The sequence below is a fragment of the Sipha flava genome, unplaced genomic scaffold (genome assembly GCF_003268045.1).
Source record: "Sipha flava isolate LNK unplaced genomic scaffold, YSA_version1 81_pilon_pilon, whole genome shotgun sequence".
In the NCBI taxonomy this organism is placed as follows: Eukaryota; Metazoa; Arthropoda; class Insecta; order Hemiptera; family Aphididae; genus Sipha; species Sipha flava.
This window is the reverse complement of record NW_020273623.1, coordinates 1,184,189-1,195,119: the sequence shown is the minus strand read 5'-3', so window position 1 is coordinate 1,195,119 and position 10,931 is coordinate 1,184,189. Positions and strand designations below refer to the sequence as shown.

Here is a 10,931-nt window from a genome sequence, read left to right as displayed (position 1 = left end):
TGTACTACTAATTATAACTTAACAAGTTAACACTAGCACAATGTTTATTAACATAGTGCAGAATAATGTACAAACTGCTGTATTTGAATTATGTTGCTTCTAAGTCACTTAATAGTTAACTACAAATAAGTTCTCGACTAATTATCAAATATAATTATATTTAAATAATTATAAAAAAATTTTTTACTACAAATACAATTTATACAAAACAAATATAATTATTATTATTGTAATGCTTAATAATTATATTTATATACACAGGGTGGGACTGTTATATATTTTTGTAAACAAATAGAAATTTATATAATACAGCATTTTTTAATATGTTGCTGTTAATGGCAAATATCTTCAATTATTAGTGATGTTATGGATGATAAAATACTTCAATATTTTCTCATTTACCTTTTTATTAGCCAATAGGTGAGTATTAATTTTTTTTTTAAAAAGAAAAACAAAATTTTTGCAATCTGTATTTACATGTTATACAATAAGTAAATTAGATATGATTTGATTGATAAGAGGGAAGACGCCCATTAGTGACACTATAAAAAATGTTGTAGGAAGAGAGTAGGTCCCTACACTAGTTCCTTTTAAGGCATCTGGGTAGGTTACCTGAGATTTGTTCGGATGAAAGTTGAGTGATTAAGGTATTTGAGTGAGTATTGAAAGTTATGTGTTTTTTTTTAAGTAAACGTAGCAAGATTGTTGTTTGAAGTTGAAATGCAAATGTCTTTATGTAGTGTGTCATTAAAGATGTACCAGGGAGCACCTGATATTAAACGTAGGCAAATAGACTGAATTGCCTGTATTGTTCTAATGTTGAATGGTTTGGCTGAGCCTCAAGTTGAATACCATAGTACCAGATGAGTCTTAGAAGAGCCATGTAGATTGTTCGTTAGATTTTGAGTGAAAGCTTCTAGCGAAGTAGAGGTCTTAGAAGGTAAAGTCTCGAATTAAAGATTTTATGTTTGTTTAATAAGTGTGAACCCCAAGTGAGGCATTTATCAATCGTTAGCCCTAGGTATTTAATTTGAGTAGAAAATGGAATTTGTGCATTATCGATAAACGTTGGAGGACATTCTAAGGGAGTGTTAGATTAATTTGAGCGGATTCAGTTGGGTTAAAATTTGATTTTTTAATTGAGAACCAGGTGTTTAGCACAGAAAGGTGGTTTTGAATTTTTAGAATTGCTTGGATCATTGTCGATCGCAAGAATATCAGTGTCATCCGCAAATGTACCTTTATATACATAAAAGCAGTGGTATAACTAAAAAATATTTTTGGGGTATATATAATATATATAATTATTATCTATAAACCTTGGTAGATATTTTGGGACCAGGAGTCCACTCAACTACCCAAAACCAAAAATCAGAGGTAGCTTACTGCTACCCTTGAACTCCCCAGTGCGCCACTGGATAACACCGAAAGCAATTATCAACATTCGTTCACATGTGCTTTGGTTACCTTGGTCCCGTGATGTGGAATTACAATCAGGAATATATGGATTCCATACAAATGCTAAATAATAAATTATTGTAATAAATATGATACTTGTTGGCATTAGTTGTCACTACTCAGATATCTTTTCCGTACTTCTAATCATTTTTCGTAATAATGCTTATCACCATTGTTGTTATCGAAATTAGCGGTGAACATTTACTGTTGAATTTTATTTTGAATATGTTATAGGCAATATCTATAATATTCTCAATTGTAAGATTTTATTACGACAGAGTACGAACAGAAATTTATTTTAAATCATAAATAATTTTCCCACCATGTATTCACAATATTATGAGCAATTCAAAGAACCGGTTGTCATGAAAGCTGAAATTATGTATACTCTACAAGAATGCAGGGACAGATGTTTACATTATGGTACTAAATTGTAAGTAGTTGCTGCACAGAATAAATAAAATTGTAGTATATAAGAAATAATTTTAATAATTACAACTTATCTTTTAGTCTCTGCCATTTTTCAAATAATTTTGTAGTTAGTGTTAAATAGTTAAAATTTTAATTTATATTATTTACATTAAATTTATTTCCTTGTAAGTATTTATTTTTCCTTTAGCTATATCTTTTATATATATATATAATAGAACAGGAGATGCTAATGTTAATATTTATAAAATATTTCCTTTGTTTAAGCTTCAAACAATTTTGGTATGCAGCATATTTATATTCACCAGCTGTCCTCATATAATTTTCTATTTACGTCCAACTACCTCTTCCACTTCCTCCTTTTATCTTAATATCTATGGCAACGTTAATTGCTTTAAAAACTTTAATAGTCTTCATAATTTAATGTGTTAAGACCATTATATCTTATTGTATTTTATTTTATTTCACTTATAGCTTATTTTATATTTTTCAAATTTACTGTGTACATAAAAATACTAAGAGAAAATATTGTAATATATATTGCACAGTCGAGAAGTCTAGTTACAAAATGTCTACTTAAAATTACTATTATTATTATTTACTATTACTATTAATCTACTATTTAACAAAATATAATCCTACTATTGATAGACTTTCTACTATTAGACATTAAAAATCATTGACCAGAAACCAAATATGTGCAGAAAACTTTATGAAAATGACCTTTTCTATGAATGTATCTACTTTCAAATCTCATATTTAATAATTGATATTAAACATATTGTATTTAATTTAATAGTTAGTGACAATAATTTAAAAAAATATGTAAATATCAATCAGGTTAATTGTTTGTAGTACTTTTTGATATTACTTTTATGAACTAGGTACTGAAAATTCAAGTATGCTAACAGTATTAAATTATACTCATATAATTATAAAAAAAAAAAAATTACAGTATCAAAAAGTCTAATATAAAGTGTAATCACTGGATTACTTATTGTCTTATATAATTGTATATTCTCAGTATACATGATCATAGTCAGGAAATATTGTGTATTAATCAGTGAACAAATAAAAATGTATCTACTTATTTTTTGTTATAGTTTATCAGAGTTATTGGTAACACTTAAAGATATACCTCCATTTTTCGATTATAAAAATGAAAATAGTAATTATTTACGTTTTGAATTAGAACCAGCATTCTCCAATTTAGAAGACTATCTTGTGTATTCCAAAGCACGTGCCTATTTTGATTTGGAAGATTATCCAGGGTGATTAATTATATATTTATTATAATTTCTACATTTTTTTTTTATGTTGTGTATTTTAATATGTTTTTTTAAATTTTATTTTTAGTTGCGCACATGTGGCAAAATATACAAATAATAGTAAATCTATGTTTTTACATTACATGGCTAGATACTTAAGTATGCATAATGAATCTATATATGAGCGTGTTAACATATTTGATTCATATAAACCATTGAATATGCGTAAATTTATGGAATTGTTGGATGAACTTCTAATACTCAATGTATATGGAACTGAAGATGACTCTGATGAAGAATCTGAAGGCGAACCTCCAATTCAAGAGATGCTTGAATTAGAAACTAACAATCAAAATAATTATATACAGCTAGAGGATGATTCTACACCCAAAGGCAGAAGATGTAGTAGACGACCTCGTAATCAAAGAATTGAAAGACCAAGTACAACTGCTGGGAAAAAAAATGTTAAGAATACTAAACGCAACAATGCAACTAAAAAAGCTAAAATTAGTTCATCAGCTTCTCAATCTGAACCAAATACATCTACTACCGAGTTTCGAATTAAACGAGAAGATCCATATTTGTTATGGCTAACTGCAGTTATGTTGAAAAGAATTGATAGATGTGACGAAGCTGTAGAATTACTAATTAGAGCAATACGTTTACAACCATGTCACTGGGGTGCTTGGATTGAACTTTCAACACTAATTAAAGATGTAAAAATGGTAATTACATATTAAAATTAATTAATTAATACTATTTAACAATCACTCCAATTAAATTTTATTTTGATTGTTATTTATTTAGCTTTTTAATGTTTCAGCTTGATGAATTAAATTCACGGCTCTTAGAAAACAATGAACATCATTGGATGCACTTACTTTTTATTGCACATGTATTAATTGATTTTCAAATAATTGAACGAGGTGTGGATATATACCATGACATTTTGAACAAAGGTCATATAGCTTTTAAAAGTTGGCCATATTTATATTCCCAATTGGCTACTGCTCATCACAATAAGCGAGGTAAAAATGGTAAAATCATTTTTATTTAATACTTTCTAAATTTGTACATCATTATATTTTCTAACAAATTGTAATTTACACAGAAATTAAAAAGTCAGTAGTATCATTTACTAATATTATCAAATTAGATCCATACAGGATAGATAATTTTGATCTGCTATCAAATCTTATGTATGTTTTTGATAATCGTGAAGAACTCATAGCCCTATCTAAACATGTTGCATCTATTGATCGGTACCGTCAAGAAACATTATGTGTCCTTGGTATGATATTAATAAGTTGTATTGTGAATTTTTAAATACATATCTTTATTTTTATTAGAAAACAATTCTTATAAATAATTATTTTACTTTATTCTGAATTATATTAATAAGTATTTTTTTCCTTAATATTTTATATTAAAATTGGTCATTTATACTGCTATAGATTTATATTTATTAAATAATTTATAGTTTAAATTTAAATTACTTTTTTGGTACAGGTATTTCATATTATTTTAAAACTCTTGCTCACCTATACTATTACTATTTTTCATATTTAAATAACTGTTAATAATATAATTGTTATTAATATTGTTTAGGAAATATGTATAGTTTAAAATGTGATCATGCTAAATCAGTTTTATATTTTAAAAAAGCTGTCAGAATGAATCCATTCAATGTGACCGCTTGGACTCTACTAGGCCATGAATATATTGAGATGAAAAACTCTTTTGCAGCCATTATATCATATCGACAAGCATTAAGTAAGAACACTTTAAAGAAATTATTAAATATTTAAAACATTTATTATTTTAAGGTATGATAAATAACTTTTAACTCAATATTCATTATATTTGCAGAAATAAACATAAGAGATTACAGAGCTTGGTATGGACTAGGGCAAATTTATGAATTAGTAAAGTTGCCAAATTATGCATTATTTTATTTTACCCATGCACGTGAATTAAGGCCTAGAGATTTCCGTATGTTACTTGCATTAGGAGAAATGTTTGAACGTACAGATCGTATTTATGAAGCATTGACTTGTTACTATAAGGCCTTGCATTACGATACTGATGGAGGAGTATTATTAAAGCTTTGGAAGTATGTTAAATTAAAGTATATTTTTAAATCAATAATTATGTGTTTTTATATATGTTATTAATTTATTATAATATACTGAATGGTCTATTATAATTAAATATTAATTGCTACTCTAGATTTTTTAGTTTATTTTTATATCATTATTTAAATAAATTGTCTTTATTTATTTGTACATTTAAAAATTACATTCTTTATAATGTATTTAATAATATTTACATGCTCACATATTTTGAGAAAGCCAAACGTACATGGTCTGTTCAAAAAGTACCAGGACAAATGCTATTGCGGCTAATCTATGCATGATAACATTTTAAATTATAAATAGATATATTTCCAACATATTAATGAATATTTTGAACAAAACCCGAAGTCGCTATCTTAACTCATTTTAATATTACACATGGTTAATTTTAGTCAGCTTGCTTCGATCTCCGTTTTCGTCATATCCTAATGTCATGTCGAAGATCGTTTAATGATTTGTCAAGACCTTAATAATCAATCTGCTGATATAAATTTCATAAAAAACATCATCACAGGGGACGAGACATGGGTTTATAGTTACGATCGGGAAAAAAAGTTACAGTCATCTCAGTGGGAAACAAAATTTTCTCCTCAACCAAAAAAAGCACACCAAGTGAGATCGAGTGTCAAAACAATGCTGATTGTTTTTTATGATATTGAAGGTATTTTTCATTATGAATTTGTGTCCCGTGGACAAATAGTCAATCAGGTATTCTATAAAGATGTATTAATACGTTTGCAAGAGAGAATTCGTAAAAAGCGCCCAGAAAAATGGCGAAGTGAGATCTGGTATCTTCATCACGACAATGCACCAACACATTCAGCGTTGTCAATTCGTGAATTTTTGGCTGAAAAAAAAATACCTGCGGTCCCGCACCCTCCCTATTCGCCTGACCTAGCCCCATACGATTTTTTTTCCCGAGAATAAAATCTGCACTTAAAGGTCAAGGGTTTCAAGATATAAAGGAAATTAAAGTGAATACAGTAACAGAACTCAAAGCTATAACTTTAGAACAGTTCCAAAGGACTTTCGAAAAATGGCAAGATCACTGGAACCTCTGCATATCGTCTGGAGGCGATTTTGAAGGCGATACCTTTAAATAATATGTAACTTTATTTTTGTAATTATTAAAAAAAAATCCTGGTACTTTTTGAACAGACTTCGTATATTTAAAAACAATATTTTATTTTGCTGCAATGTTTTTTTTTAACAAAAGCAAATTAAACTAAAATAAAAAAATTAAAAAAATATTTCCTTGCTACAATAAAAATAATATAAATAATATTTTTAAATAATAATATTACACTGGACTTATGCTAACTTAAAATTTTAGGAAAAAAACATGAAATCATTTAAAGTAATCACAATTTTTATTTTTATATTCAAAAACTTAAAAATATAGGTAAGCAAATTAACAGTTTTATGTACTTAAACAATTTTTAATAAAACACCTAATATTTAATTTGTAATGATTAACTAGTGTATTTAAATTATCTATTTGGATATCAAAATTATATTATGTTTCTCGATATAGGTAAACTTTTACTAATTGATATATGTATTATATATATATATATATATATATATATATATATATATTGATTCATATTTTATTTATTTATTTATTTATTTATATAATTCAATTAATAATTTAAAAGTTTTACCTTCTATGTTAAATTCTTGATTGTGTGACTATATTTACTTTTATATTATCTAATAATAAAATCAAAGCTATAAATTATATTTACATTTTTAAATTGAAATAATATATTTAATTTTTATAGATATTATGAAAAATATGGCGATAGCAGTATTCAGACAACTCGGGATCACTTCAATGTATTGAATAAAAAAGCTTTAAAAACGGCATTTAAAAACAAAAGTGACATGGAGTTGAATTTGATATTAAGCAAAATTTACTTATACTTGGGTCATCATTATATGGATTTACATTATTATGATCGAGCCATTAGTTTAGCAGAAAAATGTCGTAATTTGTGTATTGAAATGCAGGACTCAACTTGTCAGTGTTTAATAGTAAGCACTATAAATTATATGCCAAATATTAAAATTCTAAAATAAAATATTGTCTTATTTCCTATTACAAGGTATTGGAGCACGTGAGTGCCCTAATAAATGAAGTTGAAGCCCGAGCAGGATCTGATGGCTGCCCAGGATCAACACCAGGTGCAATTAAAGCTCGTCGATTTTTATTTGCTCTATAAAATTGTAATTTTAAGTTAACTATCATATTGGTTTGTATATGTATGTATTTAAATGTATTTATGAGTAAAAGTAAAAGAACTATTGAATATTTTATTGTAATGAGGTTTTTTATTATAAATATATTTTTTCATTGTGAAGTATTTTCAATATTTTTTTATCCACTTGTTCAAATAAAACTATTCAAAATGGCTTTAATGAAATTTGGTTATCATACACTAATTGACTAATGGTGTATAATTAAACTATCAACTGACATTTTCTTATAAAGACTATTTGAGTGATCTATTATACAAATTACTAAGAACAAAAAGTTTTTTCATTAGCTTATATTTAAGTTATTTACATCAAAATATTTATGTTACCTATCTCAATTTGTGTTTTTATAATTTCATGCATTAATTATCTTAATGCAGGGACTATAATAACATTTTATTTTATAGTATATAAATAAATAAACAAATAGTATAGAAATAAATAAATTAATTAAAGTTTAACCTAAAATGGATATATATTGTAGTATTATATTTGTAAAGTATAACAATTTCTTTTTAACATTTCATATTCTTCCATTTTTACCTATCTGACATTAACATATCTACATTCCTATATTCAACTATCTTTTTTAAATCAAAAAATTTATGTTTAAAATGCAATATACAAAACTATATAAAAACAAGAACAAAGAGGCACATTGAAATAGGTATATGGAAGAAAGGATGTTGAAATTTCACCCCCTGAAAAACCAGTTAGAAGTTAGTTAAAAACCAGTTAAAGGATATAATTGATTGTCTAATTTAAATGTTTTGCAAAAATTTGACGGATATTGATAATTGTAAGATTTTTAATAAAAATTAAGTATAAAATAGTTTAAGTAAAATGTATTAAATTTAAAATTATCAACAATGATCTTGGTAGATTAGTACTAGGACTGTGTTAATGATAAAGAGGTCATCAATGTTATGGTAAGCCAGTAATTGAATACAATTTTATTTTGTAATTTTCCTATTAACTTGTATATTGTTGACTGTTGTAATTCTTATTTAAAAAAAAGTAACCTTAAAAATACCTGGATTTTAGTTTAGAGAAAAATAAAAATAATAAAGGAAAAATAAAAAAAAAGTTTTATTTCATGAATTAATGTTTGAAACACCATAATTACTATCTGACTAAATTAGATTTATTGTGTAATTGGATGGTTCAAAAACATTTATGGCAATGTTGTGTACTAACATTTTCTAGTGAACAATTTTTTTTTATTTCTTTTTTGGAAAAAATTAATGAAATATCAATATCATTAATACTCACAGGTCACTTCGACTAAAGAAAATTAGATGCCTTATCATTTGTAATTTGTGTATAAGCTACATTAAACCATAAATTTGAATAATTTACTATTATATTTTTATATATTTGTTTTCGTATTACCGATTTTTTATTATTTTTTATTATGTCTTAGACCAGAGGTGGCGAACCTTTTTTGGTTCAAATGCCAAATTTTCCCAATTAAGGATTTGAAAATTATATTTTCTAAGTACGAAAATAAAATTACAGATTTATAATATTATTTTTATTAAATTTTAGTCAATCTTAGTGAAATACAAGCAGCAATCGTTTCATTGGTTAAACAATGTATTTCCTTCGATTTAATTTAATTCGTTATGGCTTTTACAAACATAAGTTAACGAAAAATATGAAAACATGAGGAATATATTCATTTTTAAAATACATAAAATATAAAGAATAATATAAATAAAGTAAAAAAATAATAAAAATATATAATTTGTTTCTTTGAATTTTATATAACCAACATTTTATGAATAGTATAATTTTTTTTTTTTTTTGTATACATTTTTTAATGATTTCAATTTTTTGCTCGTGCCATTAAAATTTGATCAACGTGCCACTTTTGATATGCATGCGTGCCACAGGTTCGCCACCTCTGTCCTAGACCTTAAATTTTGTAACCCCGATTCTGATTATATTAAATGTATGAGAGTTCCGTGTCGATGTTTTTGTCCTTTTGGTTAATAAACAGTGTTCGGGAAAACAATTAATATTCGCATTGTACTTTGGCGAAACCGCGACAATGTGTACTGTTGATACCTTGAAAGTAAAAACGTTACAGCGAATGTCGTGATTATGTATACTTACTAAGTATGTACAAACAACATGGGTATCGTGTATCGTGATTATACCAGCTACATAGAAACCAACGACACGTGTCTGCGTATATTTTAGATTCGAACAGCACTTGTATTCGTGTCTTATGATTTTAGCATTGTAAGCCTTATTTTTTTTTCTAGATCCTGCTATTTACTTGTCAAATACCCATACCGTATAAATTAGACACTAGTTAAGTCAATAATGACCTTTATTAAAACATTATCAAGTGTACATCGTAAGGCGCAATTACAATAAATAATAAGGATTACAATACTGTTCATACATATAACTAGTAATGGGTTAGATAAAAATATAGATTATAAAAGGCGTGCGTACCTAATCTTTTATTTCACGTACGTGTAGTTACGATTTAGCACTTGCACAATAGTTTCCTTCAGAATGAGCACATACAGCATTTCTTTGCTCAGAACTAGTTTCTTTAAGTCCAAGGACAACGTATTTCAGTCACTGATCTTTTACTATATGAATTTACAGGATATTATACTTTATCCGTATTAAATTAATATAAATTATAAATTCTAAACAGTTGTTTATTGGCTCGACCCTGTCTCTGTTACGTTTTAGCAGTTTCAAAACAATGGTTAATATTCACGTATTCTGCTACTGCACATATAATAACACTTATATTTTAATGTAATCGATCTAATAGTGTTCAAATAAATTATTTTTTTAATTTTCTACTGCACATTTCATATTTATCCCTACGCTTAGTAAGTGCTTCTGAACATCATTGTTTTCTCTGACTTAAAACAATTATTGATTCTATTTAGGTATAACCTAATAAATGAACAGTTGCAACAATATTCTGTATAGTAATTAATAAAGTCGATATCAAGACAATTTGGCATCAAAAATTCATTAATGATATTTATTAATATACTACTATCTGTATAATATACTATTACTACAGGGTATCTACATAAAGCTTTGATATATTCTGTGATATAGGTAATTGCTTAATATGTCCACAATAGCTCGACTGCATGAACAAAAATATGTTTAATGTTCTTAAATAAATATGGTAAAACTAAAATTATTTGTATTTTCCAACAAGGTACTGAAAACATTATAAAATGAATAATTTGAAATTGTACAATTGATCATGATGTTATCCTGTATATAACAGAATATTTTTTTTTAATCTTAATATTAGTTTTTACTTAGAGCAATATTAAATGTACTATTTTGTATATACTTAGTAGGTATTACTCGTATAATTAACAATCTTACA

General features: G+C 26.2%; 1 protein-coding gene across 3 annotated transcripts; it reads left to right on the top strand.

Moving 5' to 3' along the window:
- The first annotated feature begins 502 nt into the window (after nt 1-502).
- On the top strand, nt 503-7,586 carry LOC112693135 (cell division cycle protein 23 homolog). Of its 3 annotated transcripts, none has more exons than XM_025568056.1 (9): nt 503-1,891; nt 2,991-3,158; nt 3,244-3,880; nt 3,979-4,183; nt 4,267-4,446; nt 4,764-4,928; nt 5,025-5,268; nt 7,075-7,327; nt 7,399-7,586. In XM_025568056.1, exons 1-9 carry the CDS (start codon nt 1,782-1,784, stop codon nt 7,513-7,515), a joined length of 2,079 nt encoding a protein of 692 aa, XP_025423841.1. In that variant the 5' UTR covers nt 503-1,781; the 3' UTR covers nt 7,516-7,586. The 3 variants fall into 3 exon arrangements, with proteins under 3 accessions (XP_025423841.1, XP_025423840.1, XP_025423843.1); XM_025568055.1 differs by having other exon boundaries at nt 504-1,891; nt 3,979-4,192; XM_025568058.1 differs by having other exon boundaries at nt 1,802-1,891; nt 3,080-3,158; nt 3,979-4,192.
- Nucleotides 7,587-10,931: the final 3,345 nt, after the last annotated feature.

What these genes read in the sequence shown, in the direction of transcription:
- LOC112693135 (XM_025568055.1), top strand. Translation starts at nt 1,782, where the DNA reads ATGTATTCACAATATTATGAGCAATTCAAAGAACCGGTTGTCATGAAA. An exon ending in CAATAAGCGAGGTAAAAATG is followed by an intron (nt 4,193 to 4,266) that starts GTAAAATCATTT and finishes TAATTTACACAG; the next exon opens with AAATTAAAAAGTCAGTAGTA. An exon ending in AGAAACATTATGTGTCCTTG is followed by an intron (nt 4,447 to 4,763) that starts GTATGATATTAA and finishes AATATTGTTTAG; the next exon opens with GAAATATGTATAGTTTAAAA.